At 50.3% G+C, this 16,655-nt stretch overlaps 1 protein-coding gene across 1 annotated transcript; it reads right to left on the reverse strand.

Annotated features, from left to right (window-relative positions):
• Window positions 1-2,872: 2,872 nt before the first annotated feature.
• LOC112968478 (trace amine-associated receptor 1-like) lies at window positions 2,873-15,888 on the reverse strand. The gene is made up of 3 exons (XM_026070780.1): window positions 15,710-15,888; window positions 15,034-15,619; window positions 2,873-3,058 (listed from the first exon to the last, which is right to left on the reverse strand). Exons 1-3 carry the CDS (start codon window positions 15,886-15,888, stop codon window positions 2,873-2,875), a joined length of 951 nt encoding a protein of 316 aa, XP_025926565.1.
• Window positions 15,889-16,655: the final 767 nt, after the last annotated feature.

Raw genomic sequence — 16,655 nt, forward strand, 5'->3', positions numbered from 1 at the left:
CCCCCAGGTAAATCATTCCTTTGGGACACAGGCACAGTCTCATCTGGTTTGGGCCCCTGACGTCCCAGGCAGTGGGTAGCACATGACATGTGCCCCTGCTGGAGGAACACTCTCTGGGCATGGGGTTGCTGCTTGTTTGCATGCAGCATTGGACGAAACCTGTCAAGAAACAACTTAATCTGCTGCAGCTGGATCTATTTTGTGAACAAGTCACACCTAGAACATGAGGCTGACTTAATCAGCTAATGCTTAGAGATGCACTTTGCTCACAGATTTTAAATAAATACACATTTCTGTTGCCAAGCATGTCTGTCACAGACTGCTCAGCATATGGGGAATGTGAAGAAGGCAACATTTCCCAATGGTATTTCCCTAAAGAGTTGACCTGTGTTCCTTGCATTTCTGGTCTCAATTCACATCCGTTCTTATTGATTTCAAGCACAGCAGCACAGATTCGGCCACCAAGGAAGCTCATTTTATGACGTCAGAAACTCAAACAGACCTCTAAGATCTGTGACCAGGCCTTTTCCTGATCTCCTAGACATCGGGGCTTGGCTCGCATGTTTAATTACTTCTTTCCTAAAAATTGTGTCACGGTATCATAGAGATTAGCTCCAACAAACAGTGTCAGACACTCCTGTTCTTGCCATCCTTGATGGGATCATGACACCCTGTAATTATAATTAAGTCCAGGAAGGGACTTGAGAGAAGAGGTCAGGCGGAGGGAATCATCCAGCAGGTTTGTTCATATGCTGCCACAGGCAACTTGCTGGCTTGCAGCAGGTGGCTGGCAGACAGCTAACACGCACCAGCAACCCAGAGGAGGAACTGGGAGGAGAAACACTGCAGTCACGTGAGTAATTAAGCAAGGGCAAATGACTGTGCAATGACTGGCCCAGTGCTCCTGAGCACGTCACCTCACTGCAAGGGCACCAGAGGGTTTTGCAGTGCCGCAGGGAGATGGCAGGGAGAGCTTGCTGATGGAGGAGGGAACAGCACGAAGCAGGGGCAGCTGGGCTCGCAGAACTGCCCCCTTCACAAAGTTCACTGTCTCACAGGGCCTCCTTTCAGTGCATGTCCTCCCCCAGGTTTCCTGGATGGGAAAGGCAAAAGGCTAAATGGTCTTGTGTCTTCTGCAAGCCAGCTGGCTGGCAGGGCCTAGGGAGGCCTTTTCTATTTCTCTTCCAAGACGGGGCTTAGGGACTAGGATGCCCACTGTTGTTCAGCAAAATTGGAGATGGAACGAAGAGAAACAGCACTGAATCAGTGGTAGGTCTGCCAGTGCTTCACCAGGGGCACGAAAGGCTCTTCCCACCCTGTTGGTGAGCTCTGCTGATGCTCTGTGACTTGTCCTGCCCTGGGGAGGTGGAAGGACCTTGCTCTGTACATGCACCCAGCTTCTGAGTCAGAAAACCAAGAGCTCTGCTTCCTGCTTTCTTGAGCCATCCACCTTTGAAAGTTTGGGAGGCTAATCTGGGGCTCAATTCTGCCTTACAGAGGGCACCTTGACCCTAAGCCAGAAAAGCACATGCACAGTGTCAGATTTGCTGATGTTTGGGGCTGGGCTGGGCTGATACCAGACTACTGGCAACATTGGGAGTAATTCCACCATGATGCTGCTTCACTCCATCACTCTTTCACTGGTGTCCCAACAACATAGCTAAGATGGGATCAGGCCCATGTGTCCAGGGTGAGGTTAATCTTAGGCAAAAGGTTCCCTTGAGCAAGCACAGAAAACAGTGAGTTTCTTAGAGGGGTTGATCCATGGTGGGGGGGAGGACGCGAGGGACTTGCCAAAGCATGGGAGTCCAGTGGGAAAAATCACACCCATATCCTTAACCCCATCCCCAGCTCCTGTCCCTGCTTCAGCAACCCCAGGTCCCTGCAACAAGGTTGGCCTTAGACAAGAATATTATTTCAATAAGATCTTTCCCTGGTTTCATCTGAATTAAAGCAGTGACACCAGGGGAGCAACAAAAAGAAAACATTTTAGGACAGCTAGTGCATTTATGACTACAAATTTCTTCACCTCTAAACCAAAACACACTTAAGTAATGGGCTTCTGCAGAACTGATTCTCCTGCAAAACCCATTTTGCCCCCGTCTGATAATTTGTGTGTATATAAGTCAGGTTGCTAAAAAAAACCTTTTTACTTCCTGCTCTTCTACAACTGAGGGCCGCTGTCCAGATGATGCAAGACCTGGCTTTGATTGCAGGTGTGGGAGGCACACACCACTGGTGCTAGCTCAGCTCTCCTGCCCCAGGTAGGCAAAGCCAATGCTAGGGGTATTTTCTGAACTGGTGTGAAAGTAAAGCTAGGAATAGAGATCCTTTCCAAACCTTGCTTCCCTCTGTACAAGGGAGAGGACACAGGAAAGCAATGGGGAGGGTAGAAACCATGCTTTTGATTACAAGAAGGGTTTTGGATGTGTCTGGCTCATCATCCCAAATACTGCATTGGGATCAAACTGTAATATTGTAACTCTAACACTACCATTTTCCCTTTTGGGACTGGTATCAGTGACTCTGATTACAGAAGTTGCCATTATACAGGACAGCACTTAAATACATGCTTATCTTTAGGAACTTATTTCTGAAGTCAATAGGACTCCGTGTGCTCATGTGTCCTCCTATACTCAGCGCTAGGAAGGTAGAGGTGGTATTTTCATTACTTCTTTCTGTCAGGGCTAAGGAATAAAGCTGAACCTGAATAAAGATGAATTAATTTGACTAACACTCCGTAGGAGGGAAATGCACATCCTGTCCCTGTTTTCCTGAAGTCTAAGAGCTTGTCAAAGGTGAGAAAGCAGGTCAGTGTCTGAGCCAAGCCCAGAGTCCTGGTCTGGCAGCTCAGGATCCTCTCCATGAATATCTACTCCAGTAATGTCACAGTGGCTGAGGTACTGTGGGGCCTGCTAGTGTTGGATGTGCCTGGTGGCCCCATAGCAGTGAGGACACCACCAAAGTCCATGTCTAACAATTTTTTTGCTTCTTCCTGCTGTTGTGAGTGCGTGGAGTTGAGCCAGGACAGGCTCAAACCAAAATAACCTGTATCGCCCTGGAGAGAAAAAACGGAGAGAGACACTTGAGAGAAGGACTCAGCAATCCAGAAGGGCAAGTAAAGCCAGGAGGTGGTGAGGAGCAGGAGAGACAGGTTTGGGAGAGGAATGGCTCCTACTTAGAGCTTCTTCACAAACAACATGCTCAGCCAGGGCTGATCCCTCCATGGTGATATCACCCACACATTGAGTCCATGCTGAGTCCTGCCATCAAGCCCCACCAGTGCACTGAGGCTGCCCTGGAGAGAACAAGCAAAACAAGTGGTGCAGGAAGATGCAGAAGTACAGCAGAGGACCCACAGTGTCCGTTTGTCCTCCCCCCACCTTTAGAGTGCCTGCATGGTCTAGGCCTGCCACTTCCAGCTGGGAGATGTCTGTAACAAGGATTGGTTAGTGTTCCTGGCATAACCTTTTCTACACTAGAGACACAAAAGCTGAGCAGATGGCCTCACATTGGCAATGGGCAATGCTGAACTTGTACTGACCTTTCCTTGGCCCTCAGAAAATGCTGTCCCAGAGTGAGGACACCTACTAAACTGGTCTTACAAGAAAACAGAAAAAGAGGGCATTGTGGGGCCTGATTATGGACATGCACTAAGCAAATCAGAGTGGGATCCTCAGCCTCTACTCTGCACAGAGACAGTTTCCTAAGCTTAAAACCCACTGACTTGCTCCAGCAGTCAGATTCCCATGGTTATCATGGCAGAAATCCTAGCAATTGGTGGAGTTCAGCACTGGAGCAAATAGAAGAGGACACAGTCACAGAGTGGCCTAACACACCAGCCAGAGCCCCCATACTTGGCGACTCCTGGTTTACCAGGATGAAATGTGCCATAGCGGCATCGGCACAGTGCTGTGTCTGAAATAATCCCACCACCCTGGTGAACCATGTTAACCCAGGTCCTGCATGGGGCTAATGCTCCATGGGCCCATCACTCTCCTGCACATGAGACACTACCCCAGTCAGGGCAGGAATACAATAATGCGTAGAGCTGAGTAGACAAACTGCATACAGATGTGTGTGCACATACAGAAGAAAGCACAGTGGGTCACAAACCTCGCCAGGTGCTCAGTGGGTGACAGTGAGTTCTCCTTGGGGCATCCTCCACAGAGACCCTGGCAGGCTCTGCCTTGCAGCTCCGTAGAGCACAGTCCCGCATCCCCGTGCATGGCTGTCTTACAGCAGCACAGGAGCCCACCACCTCTGACACCACAGGTCTGCCAAGCAGCAGTGGTGCCTCTCCTGCTCCCATGAAGAAGAGGGACTCTCAGCAGGAGAGGTGTCCTCAGGGCAGCGCAGAAAGGGTTTTATGATATTGCCAGGTCAGAGTGGGTGCTGTATGGTTTTGACAGTGGTGACACTTGGTGTTTGCTGCTCCTGGACATTGGTCTTGGTTGAACTCTGGCCCTGGCACTGGTGAGAGGCAGAGCAGCAGCAGAGCCTGTTTTGGGCTGTGCTGCCCAGCCACTGAAGCTGCTAGGAAGAGAGAGAAGGAATCTCTTCACTAGAAAAGCTGCCTGTTGGCAGATTTTTCCAGTGAGTTTTTCTCAAAAATTGAAAGCTTTGGAGGTTCAGCCCAAAGACAAGAGACCAAGTACAGGATGTACTGATGCAGTGTGCAGCTGAGGGTCTGCCTGACTGACAGGCAGAGATGGTATGTGTCCCGCAGCATTTGCAAACATCACTGTACCATCCTGAGTGCTTTTGAAAACTGCAGCCATGGCCTATGTGCTGTCTTGGTCTGGTCTGTGCTCCAGGGGGGCTTGGTACACCCTGAAGCTCTTGTCTTTTGTTGGAGGTGAGAAAGGGTGGGTGGCCAGGGCAGGAAGGAGGGGGATCCACAGAACAGGGCTGGGAGGACTGTAGCTCTCTAGTGTAAGACATACTCCTATGTGATGGAGGGAAGGAGCTATACTGTATAAACTGGAGCCACACTGTTCATTTGGCTTGTTGCTTTTTATCCTCACTACTGGGTGTTTGTGCAAAAGGACGCAGTTGGAAGGGGAGCAGGGGGACTCTTTATGAAAGGAGAAAAGGAGAAATGATGCAGACAAGACACTGGAGTAAACAGCTTAAAGGGCTTGAAGACAGCAGCTGTGTCATTCATGAGAGGACACTCCCAGGTGCTAGCTAGAAATGCCCACTTGCTTCCCCAGAGCTCACCACTCGGAGGTGGAGAGACCCCGTGAGGCAGTGGCCGAGGCCAGCAATGACAGGGCATGGCTGCTCCTGCGTCTGCTGCTGCGCTACAGGGCTGGAGTGAAGGGCTGCATCTGCTCCCGACATTGGCAGGCACAAACCTATCCACCACCCTAGGATGCCCCAGGCATAGCCCAGCAGCAAATTACTGGACTTGGGAGGAGGCAGGAGGGGATAGAGCAGCTCAGGTCTGCGCCTCCCTTTATCCAATACTTATGTTGCGGGCAGAGTTTTGCTCTCAGCACAGTAAACCTCTCCCAGAGAGGCAGCAGCAAACCCTTCTCCCTTGCTGAGCAGCTCAGGCTCTGGCACCCACTGCCGCCACCCCAGCCAGCCTCTGCATCGTCACATTGTGCTGCCGAGCCCTGGAGGAGAGCACAGCTCTGTGGCGGGTACCTGAGGCAATGACTGATGGGCACGAGCGAAAGGTTTCATCGGAGGCCAAGGCAGTCTGCAGCTGACTCATACACCAAAGGATGGACTCAGCATGGACTTCAAAGTGCCATGTCCCACAGGAAAAAACAGGTGTGTGACTCCTCTGAGAGAGTGGATCACAAGGCCCAGCATCCAGAGAGGATGCTAAGCATCTGAAACAGTGACAAAATCACGGCCAGGCAAGTCAAGCATCACGAATGCTAAGTGCATGACTGAATAGCCCCAGGTTCAGGCCTGGAGAGACAGAAGGACCAGAGATCACCAGCTGAGTCACTGGCAGAGCCAAGGGCCAACTTGATGCTCCTGAGCACCAGCCATTCAGCTACCCTCCATCCTTGCTCCCAAGATCACCTCCTAGGCCTCCTGCAGGCATAGTCCCAACTGTGACCAAACTTCTGGCCTTTCCCTGGCAATGGGAGTCCCTCTCCTTTTCTTACAGACACCTTCCTCTGTGACAGGAGGACCTACCCCCACCAGGCTGGCGTCCAGAAACACACGGGAATTCCCTCACGAGCACTCAGGATTGGGGCAGCAGAGAAAGCTGTGCCCAGGTGGGACAGGCTCTTCGGGTGAAGCGGCTGGGGTCCAGCAGGATCCCCCTGCAATGCTGCAAAGGAGCACTCCCCATCAGTGCTAGCCTGGCACCAGGAGAGGGAGCTGGAAGTCTTCTGCTCAGAGGACCCAAGCCACCCAGTGCCCACGGGGGGGCCAGGCTGGCTCCTTGGGCCCTGCCTCCCCATCCAAAGCCCACCAGTGAAAGCGCAGCCATGGGGAGAGCTGGGGTGAGACATAGTTCATGCCAGCAGCCCTCGCCTATGCACTTCAGCCAACAGAGGTACCTCAGTCAGCATCACAGTCCCATCGGTTCGGGTTTGAAATGCTGGGCACTAAAATCACAGCCAGTGCCCTGAGCTGGACTGTGAGTGAGGACCACCTCACACCAGGTTGGAGGAAGGCAGAAACCCTAAAAGCCTGGAAACATCTGGCTGGTGGCAAGGGACAGGAACATGAAGCCTTGGGAGGAAGGCAGTAACGTCCGAAACAGAATCTGCTGCCAGAGGAATAAAACATTAGCCCATGGCTGTGGCCCTGTCCATGCAGTTTGGTGGGACTGAGCATGGTTGCACTGAGCGGATGTTAGCTACTCTGAAGCTGAGTTATGCCGTCATCTGCGGGAGCCTGACTGGTGTAACCAAACTGGCCAGGAATGGAGCTCCTTACGGTGCTGCGGTTTAGGAACATTGCACAGACCTCAGTCCCAAAGTCCTCAGGATCACACATCACCCAGAGAAGCTGGGACCTCAGGGAGGGTCTGACAGGCTTGTCAGGGTGTCATATACAGAGGGAGACAATATCTCAGCCACAATATTCTGTCCCCTCAAGTGCTGAAGTTCCCACCTGCTTGGGAAACAGGGGAGCTGATTATAGGGGCCTAGTTTCATCTCTATGTCAGCTTTGTGGGGTTGGGACTTTTCTAATAAAAAATACCAGCATATTTTCAAGCTGGAGGCAGCCAGTGTTCAGAATCATGCTTGGAAGCATCTGGCCTGCTCAGCCGTGCCCAGGGGGAGCGATCACCCTAGCCTGGAGCCCTGGTGGGGAAGGAGCTGATGGGAAGGAGGGGAAAGGAGAGGAAATCAAACAGAAGTGCTCAGCCATGTTTTCTTGCAATCTGAAGGGGGACCAGATTTGATGTGGCCCTGCGTGTATGGCGGAAGCTGCAGTGCAGCAGCAGAGGTGGGTGGCAGCAGGTTGGAGTGGGCAGCTGCAGGTTGTGGTCGCACGGGGCTGTGGTCATGCCGGAGCTTGGGGTGCTGGCAGGGCTCAGCGAGAGCCCTCAGGAGTGACCTGGCCCCTTTCACTGCCTGGCAGATGGAGTCCAGCTTCACCCCTTTCTCCAGGAGGGAGCAGACTGTGTTGGCTAAGGAAAAGTTGGCTCCTGAAAAATGTCTGTGGTGAAGGATTTTTTATGTAGGAACGTGCCTTTCATGGAGACCCTCCATTGCTCCTCATCTCCAGAGGGTCACAGCAGAGTGCCTGCACTCAGGATCAGGCCTGCTATGCACTCCTAACTATGGAGGCAGCTCTCAAACCCTGACCTAAACTCCCTGAGGTCTATCTCAGTGTGGCTGCAAATCTCAGTTTTAGCATCAAGAGTAATTAATTCAAATTTAACAGACTTTCAGATTAACATCCCAGAAGGTCACCAGCGAGGATTTAACAACGGCAGAATCATTGCTAGCGGTGTTGGTAAGCCCTGGCCAGCCCACGAGAAGAGCTGACTGTGATTTCTTCTGACGCAGTTCTGAGTCCCGGTGAGAGGAGGCCAGCCAGCAGGGATGGTGGCCAGAAAATACTACAGCCAGGCTACTAAAGGGAGCAAGCACCTGCAAAACGGCCCATGTGTAAGCAGTGTGCTGACGAGTTAGCTCCCAGCGCCTCCCTGCCCAAGCTGCATCAAGGGAGAGAGTGAGCTTTAGATCCGGTGCTCAAGGATGCACGTGCTTCCATGTCCCACTTCCCCTTGGAGACATCCCCTGGACACAGCACGTCCATGCAGAAAGCATGGCACCCTGGTGTAGCGCTGTATAACCCGGCTGTGTTTCTCACTAGACCCATTCCTGGAAGTGACAGAGCCATTTTTGCCTGCAATTTGCCAGTGTTTTCTCTGGACACACAGGTGTTGTCAAAGACAGTTTAACGAAATGTCCTGAACAATAGCAGAGTGGATTTGGATCAGTTTGAAGACACAATGAATGAGTCGGGCACTTACTCCAAAGCATACTGCCAAAGCCAGAGCAAAGCAACTCAAACTGAAGTCCTTTCTCCTAACTGCTCCCTCAGTTGTCTGTTTATTTATTCATTATGTGAACGTCATTTTGCTCTTTTATTTTTACCATTAAAATGTTCCTAAACTCTGAATCACACACTGGAAAAATAAACAAGTGCAATTTTTTATTGGGCGCCTGATGGAGCCAGCCTCGGCCCTCGTACAGTCTGCCCAAGAGCAGAGCAAAACGGTGAATCCTTACAGATGCAGGGAATGAAAAGGAAGAAAACAAGAGACAGGAAAAGTCTGTGAGTGCATGTGTGCACACATGTGTGTGCACATATATTTATTCAACCTTAGATTTTAAAATAAGTGTTGGTTGGGTTAGCATCACCTGGTTTTGAAGCCCCAGCTCTCTGATGGGAAGCGGAGATGTGAGAGTCATTGGCAATTTCAGTCTCTCATACTGGGGGGAAGAAAAGTGTTTTACTGCCGGAAAACTGCTCTGCTCAGTGTCTGGGGGACAGGCCTGAGAAATAAGCTAGTTTGCTTAGTTTTCACTGTTGGTCCCCAACAGTTATCATCTGAGAGTCTTTGTATTTATTTAGTAGACCTCAGCAGGTGTCTTTCGTGCAGTTGAGCCTCAGAGCTCCTGGTAGAGCCAACACTCATGTTACTGCAAGAGTCAGGCTCAGGATCTGCAGCATCTGGGAGGAGATGGGACTGCTGCATTCCTACTCCAACACACCCATTGCAACATTGCTGGCAGTCATAGAGGAATCACACAGAGGAGAGTGACAATGTGGCAGTGCTTTTCCTAACAAAGATTTCCAAGCAAAATGTACATTTCTTTTGAAATCAATGCATTCCCATTTCAGTGCAAACCAAACCAGGAAATGTTTCATTATTTGAAGGCTCAGGATTACCTGCAATTTTCAGTTTTCACATTTATGTTAAAAACAAGAAAAATTATATCACCATTTTTTTTAACCTTTCAGATGTTTTTGTGGTAAGCTTTTATTCTTTTTTGATTATTGTTTCAGTCTATTATACTTCAGTTAACTAGCAAGCTAGATGAAATCAGTATTTTAGCCCAATTTTTGTCCCCTAAAAGCCCAGCAGTTACAGTAACTGTTGAGTCTATACCTAAACAGACTTGGGCTCCCAAATCCCACCTTACCTCCTCCTCACATCTATTAGCTGGCTGTGCTGTTTGTTCTTGGTAGTGTGGCTTTCTGCAGTAATAGGTATGCAAATAGAAATGAATATGTGCTTTGAAAGGTCTGACCTAAAATGTTTGTTAGTAAGACATAGGTGGTATTTGGACTTCAGAATGAATATGTATCTAATGATTTACTTTAATAAAAGAAAGAACCCTGGCTCCTGTGAAGACGGTAGTTAAGAGGAACAATTAATCTTGCAATGCATTTATATCCTGGGTTTAAAATACAAGAAAAGAATTAGGAAGTTTTTGCATCAACTGTCCTTGAAAAGCATTGGTGAAATAGCCCATGTTTTGAGATGCTTGGAAAGTGAACATTTGATAACCTCTCATGCTTGTATTATAATGTAGGAGAGTTGTAAAGTTCATGTTAGCCCATAAAGCAAGAGATATTAAGTGCTGTGGCAGGCATATAACCAGTGGGAATTTCTACAAATGCATTTGAAAACAGGGGAAGCAGTTTGTAGAGAGAGGTAATATCTTTTTTAGAGTAAGCAGGGAAAAAAAAGGCTTTGGGCACACTGACTTCAGGTCTGAAAAAGAAGCACAAATCTTTAAAGCTAAATAAATATGTAAATCAAAAGGTTTAATGCTGGGACCAAGGTGTTTGATGGTTAGGCACAGATGACACTTTTTCTAAGAAATCTGATGTCTGTCCTTGAACTTTTTTCTTCTAGGCCAGAGCAATCTCTGCCACGACTGACAATCACTGAGAATTTGTTTTTGTTACAAATCTCACTCCACTTGAGGAAGAAGCTGGAAAGCAGCACAGTTTTGCTGTGCAAACGCACAGCTTCTCCTAGAATAACTCCAGCAACTTTCCTGTGGCTTGTTTAGAAGAACATACACAACTAAAAAGAAAGAACCCAAGTGGGCTGTCGCTACCCTGCAGCATCCATCCCCACCGCTCTCTAGCAAATGGAGAAGTGGCCACTTAAGTGCCATGCACCCTTCGCTGCAGCACAAGAGCTTGTGTAACCCCTGTGACAATGTCTGAATTTCTCTCCGGAGGGCAGACTGCCCCCGCCTGCCCGCTAAGGCCACTGTCACATACAGTGCTACACGGTGTCTCATCCCAGTCATCAGGGCTTTGCAGCACGACGGGATGGATGCCCTGCCTGTTATCCATCCTTGGACACGACTGCAGCTGGTGCTGCCTCCCTGTAATGGGCAGCTGGAGAATATCCTGCCCCCCAAGAGGCTCCCAGCTCCTACTGGCTGCCTCTGAGCTTGGCCCTACCTGAACAAGTGTTTTCTTCTTTATCTAATATAATAGTGGGTGCGTTCATCTTCCATACAAGCATAATGTCTTTCTTGTGCAGGGCTGGGTGCCACCCCTGCTTGGAGGACAGGTGCCCAGGCTCCTGGGCAGGTTGGGATTTCAAGTGTTGCACTGATCCAGGGGCCTCAGGGACCCATGCATGCAGGAAACCAGCCCAGGTTCAGTCCTTGGCACGCTCACTCTAAAAAGGAAATAAAATCCATGCCCCGTGGCACTTTATGCTCTGAGGGGAGCCTTTCTTGCTCAACAGCCTCCTGTCGTGGACACCAGGGCAACTTCTTCCTGGCCCGGCCACACACCCGTGCAAGCCAGCAGCAGAGAGAAGCCTGGCAGGGGTGAGGGAGTCCCACTGACCACTCAGGTCCTTTCCTGTTACCTTGCACTGTCACAGCACTGGGCAGTGGCACGTCCTGGGCACTGTCCAGAGCTGCCTTCTCCCTTCGCTCTGAGTACATCCACCTGCCTCACACCTGGAGGGAGAGCTGGGCTGCACAGGAGCCCTGACAGCCGAGCTCCAGGAGAAGAGGAGGGGACAGCACTGGCCTGGGAGAATATTTGCTGACCCTGCAGCCCACGCATTTTTCTTTCTTTCTTCGTAAATAATAAGAGACCACAGGTGCTAGCATGGCCTGCCTCTCATTGCCAGCACAGTGCTTGGAAAGCTGATCCCGTCCAAAGTGGAGGCTGCTCTGCACTGGTTTGTTCCTTAGCACACTCCCAGGTGCTGGCAATGTCAAAGGCTATCATATTTTAGTAACAGGCATGACTCAGTCATACTATTTTAGCTTGGTGGCCTTTCCTGGAAATTTTCCCCTTGTCTCTGCAGCATTACAGAAAATGACACTTGTCTTTAGTTACCCATACCAGCTCTGGTGTCCATCTCATCGCACAGGACACATCAACACACGCATGTGCTCCTGCCTTCCCATGTGCAAAGCACAGATTCTCACACTTTGTGTCCTGTCTCCTAAAGAGGAGGAACTAGGGTAGTGGAGTGGAGCTGGACTCACAGTCTGGAGATTTAGTTGCCACCTACAGTATAGGCTCCTTGGGTGATTTGGAGCAAGATGCTTCAGCTCTTCCTGTTTTAGTTTCCCATTTGTGAAAGAAACAGCCCCTTCCTTTCTCTTGCCTGTTCCAACAGCAAGTGCCTGTGTCTGTGCAACCCCTACTATAGCTATGCTCTGGATGACATAGCACTAGTAATGACCTAAATCATAATGTAACAAAAATTGTGCAAAATGCTGAATCAGGCTTTGTAGTGCATACTTAGAAGGAATGACATTACTAGAACTTTTCTTTTAAATACAAACATAAGATTTGGCTAGGAAGGACATGTCAGTCCACAATGGCTCCTTCCTGAGATATAACGAAATCCTTTTTGCATCCGATCCATCTGAATATGAGGAAAAACTTCTTCACTGTGAGGGTGAGAGAGCACTGGAACAGGTTGCCCAGAGAGGTTGTGGAGTCTCCTTCTCTGGAGATATTCAAAACCCGCCTGGATGCGATCCTGTGCAATGCACTCTAGGTGAGATCCTGCTTGAGCAGGGGTTTTGGACTAGATGATCTCCAGAGGTCCCTTCCAACCTCAACCATTCTGTGATTCTGTGATTCTGTAATATTTTCACTGTAACTAAAACTACTGTAACTACAACAGGGTGGAACCTGTATTCCTACTGCCTTTATTTCCAAGGAATACAAAATCTAAATTTGTATTCCAGTGGTTTAAAATAACATTGAGCTTTTACAATACAAAAAGATTGGCAAGATTTGACAGTATTACACACTACTGCTAACCCCAGTAACTCCCAACCCTCCCCCCCAAGCCATCACAGGCTGTATAATTACACCTAACAGAATTACAGTAGCAACATACAATATGCCCAGCGTTATAGCTATCCAGCTCGTGACGCCATCATATGTACACCGAATCAACTGCTAACAGTGATTGGGTTTGTACAGTGTAGGTATGTTGCAATGAAAATGAATGCAAATCATTGGCTTGGTGACAAGGTTTAGGTCATTGGCAGAGGGAAAAATCTGTACATTTGTTTGCCTCTCTGCCACTGGCTGTCATCAGTTGTCCACTACAAGCCAACTTCAGGAATAGGACTCCACTTTCTAACTCTGACTGACCAAGGTCACCCTCTAACATGCAATGAGTGGCTGTTCAAAGGAAGAGAGGACTGAAACACTCTTGTTGTGGGATTACACAGGTGATTTAATAGGCAAGGCAAAGCACTGTGCTACTGCCTAGACAGATCACATGCTTGCAGGTGCTTGGGACACAATGGGTTTTCTGGAGGAGCTTCCTGCTTCCTTGGGAGTCTGGGACTGCCCATGGCCACAGTGAAATGGGATGAGGCCCTCCGTGACCATGCAAGAGGCCAGCCCCTGTGGGGTGCAGATGGCAGCTCTCCCATCTGAGCCTGTATTCAAATCCATGCATGGAACAGCAGACTGAGGCTTATCCCACAGGATAGCTTTCTTTAAATCCTTCTCCCCTTTGCTACCATTGTTAGACTCACCAGGCATTAGCAAGATCACGAGTGCTAGGAAGTGCAGGCAGACAGCTCATGCTCTTAGCTCCCATGTCATTTAATCCAGTCCACAGCTGCTTTGCACAACACAAGGGGTAAACACCACTAGCTTTCTTCCCTTGTGCATGAGTGCCCTGTTCTAGCACCAGGAACTGGTGCAGCAAACTAGAGCTGAGTTAAGGCTGCAAAGATGATTCTCCTGCAATGGACTTCATCTGCTTGGCGAGAGCATCCAGCTACCTTGGTCAGGAAAGGCTGGTGGAAAGCAACCACTTCTGTGCAGGTCTTGTTAAAATTAAATGGCTTGGTCAACAATAATTGGCTTTCCATCTTATCCAAATGGGTCAACAGACTGTGCCATGCCCTAATACTTTCACTGGCACAAGATCATACTGTGCAGCACTATTCCCAGATAAAATTAGAAACATACTTCTTTTTTTTTCTGTATATTTTGTGAAGAACAAAGCAATTTATTTCAGGTCTTTCCTCTTCTCCTGTCTCTTTCCCTGACCTCACCTTGCAAGAGCCTCTCTGACCTAAGCTTGGTGACATTTAGACTTTTTCATAAGGATATATCAAATGAATTGTTTTTAAAGATACTTCCTCCCATGTAACCAGCTGGTACCAACCTGTATCAAAAAATCAATTCGAAAGTCACACATGTTGTAAATAAATGCTAAGTGCATGCCTATCAAGTGAAAGAAAAGCAAACAGCAGCCATACAGGGTAGCATGTGAGCATGACTTTCCACACTGCCAGCAGCAGCTGCCCTAGCCTGCTCTCCATCTCCTCCTGGGCAGGCAGCTGATGCTGGCAGTGGGGGCCTGGCCTGCCTCTGCCTCTCCTCCACAGAAAGCCACACTCAGCCAAGCCTCTCCATGGTGACTTTATGCCGAGCTCTCAAAGGCTCTCCTGCAGGCACCTACCTGGACCAGGGTGAAGTTTATGAGACAAAACCTGCAGATTCTTGTCTGCCTGCACAAAACCCACAGATTCTAGGTTACTGAAACATTTCAGAAAATCTTTCAGGTTTGCCTTAACTATTTTGGTCTCTTTTACCCCTCCCCCACCCAAATAATGAAAAGTAGTTTTAACTTTTAATTTTGACATATAACACGCTGTTCCCTTTTTCCAGTTCCCAGGACGCTTTCATTGCAAAACTGGCCTCCTCTCAATTTGGAAGTGTTTTAAAGAGCCCAAAACTCAAAGTGCATTTGAGGAAGAACACAATATTTTGCTTGACTTGAAGTGCAAAAACATAATTCTCTATATATTTGGGCCCTTGAGCATTGGATCAGGGGAAGACAGTTTGGGCTTACAGGGTCTAGATGCAGAACTGCTTCAGAGCCAGCTCTCTGCCCAGGGTCGCTGAGGCTTGGAGGTAACTGCTGTGTGAGTCCCTTGGGGCCAGCACTCACTCATGCATGACCTGGGTGCAGGATCTCCTTGATGCCAGCCATGCAGGCAAGGGAGGGCTGCCGGGAGGCCGGGAGGGCTTGGGGATGCAAAATAGCTCCCTCACACCCCGCCGAAACCATGGGTCCACAGCGCTGTAGATGGCCACGTTCCAGCAGCTGTTGGAGACCAGGATCCAGAAGGCGTAGAAGGAGAACTGGCACCACCAGTAGCCCAGCACAGAGCCCACCACAAAAATGGCGATGGGGCTGAAGGCGGCCGAGAAGGCGAAGGTCAGTACACCAATGGTCTTGGCTGTGGCAATGTCAGCACCAGAGAGGCGGCTGCCCCCAGAGGTCCTGCCACCCAGCTGCCTGCGGGCCTGGAAATAGCAATGGATGGCAGTGAAGGTGATGAAGTTGATGGCAAAGGTGGTCATCAGCAGGTAGAAGTCAAAGGCAGGGAAGAGCAGCATGATGGTACTGATGGGGCCAGGCATGCTGGTGGGAAGAGAGCATATGCACATCTTGCTGCAGGGGCTGTATTGCAGGGTGATGTTCTGGCCGGAGCAGAGTGGTATGATGGCCAGCAAGAAGCTCACAGCCCAGGATAGCAGCACAAGCCCGGCTGTGCAGCACCTGGTGATCACCACCGGCCTCTGCAGTGGCCTCAGCATGGCCATGCTCCGCTCCACCGAGAGCAGGAAGATGGTTCTGATGGGCACAAAGGTTCAGCCAGCAAAGATGGGTCCGGTGATGAAGCAGGGCAGGGAACAGCCCTCACCCTTGCTGCTTGCCCCATGCCCCAGGCTGGCAGCCTCCCGGAAGATGGAATAGGGCACCACAATGAGCCCCACAGTCAGGTCCACCAGCGCCAGGGAGGCTTTCAGGTATGCCTGCGGGGTGCAGAGCTGCTGGGCCCACAGGAAGACCCAGAAGCTCATGGCATTGCCCACAGTGATGGTAGCGATGAGCAGGACCATAAGGCAGAGCTCGCACACCACTCCCACAGGTGACCCCCACCGGGCCTGGGGACTCAGGGAGCACCAGTGGCACTGGGGCGACTGGACCCACCATGGTGGGAGACTGCCTGCACACAGGCTACGAGGGGTGGCAAGGACCCAACTGAGTGACCTGGGGGATGCACTGCCCCTCACCCCCACAGGGCTCCTGGGGCTCAGGACCCCTCTCCTTCCTGGCCTGGCACTTACCCCTGGGCAGGCAAGCCACCCCACTCCAGCCCAATGGGTGCCTCTTCCCCACCACTCCAGCTGGGCACCTTCTTCCTCCTGCCAGTGGGATGGCTCCACTCTTTCTAGCCAGTCCAGATCAGTCCCACCTCCTCCAGGAGCAAGAGAGTCATGCCAGTTGAGCTAAACTGTGCTGAGCTGAGCCGAGTCAGGCTAAACCAAGCCTTGCTGAGCCAAGCCATGCCAAGCCATGCTACACGGAGCCCTGCTGAGCCTAGCCATGCCAAGCCGTGCTACACGGAGCCTTGCTGAGCTGAGCCATGCCAAGCCGTGCTACATGGAGCCTTGCTGAGCTGAGCCGTGCCAAGCCGTGCTACACGGAGCCTTGCTGAGCCAAGGCATGCCAAGCCGTGCTACACGGAGCCTTGCTGAGCCAAGCCATGCCAAGCTGTGCTACATGGAGCCTTGCTGAGCTGAGCCATGCCAAGCTGTGCTACACAGAGCCTTGCTGAGCTGAGCCGTGCCAAGCCGTGCTACACGGAGCCTTGCTGAGCTGAGCC

This window comes from Apteryx rowi, unplaced genomic scaffold (genome assembly GCF_003343035.1).
Source record: "Apteryx rowi isolate R43461 unplaced genomic scaffold, aptRow1 scaffold_318, whole genome shotgun sequence".
NCBI classification, from domain to species: Eukaryota; Metazoa; Chordata; class Aves; order Apterygiformes; family Apterygidae; genus Apteryx; species Apteryx rowi.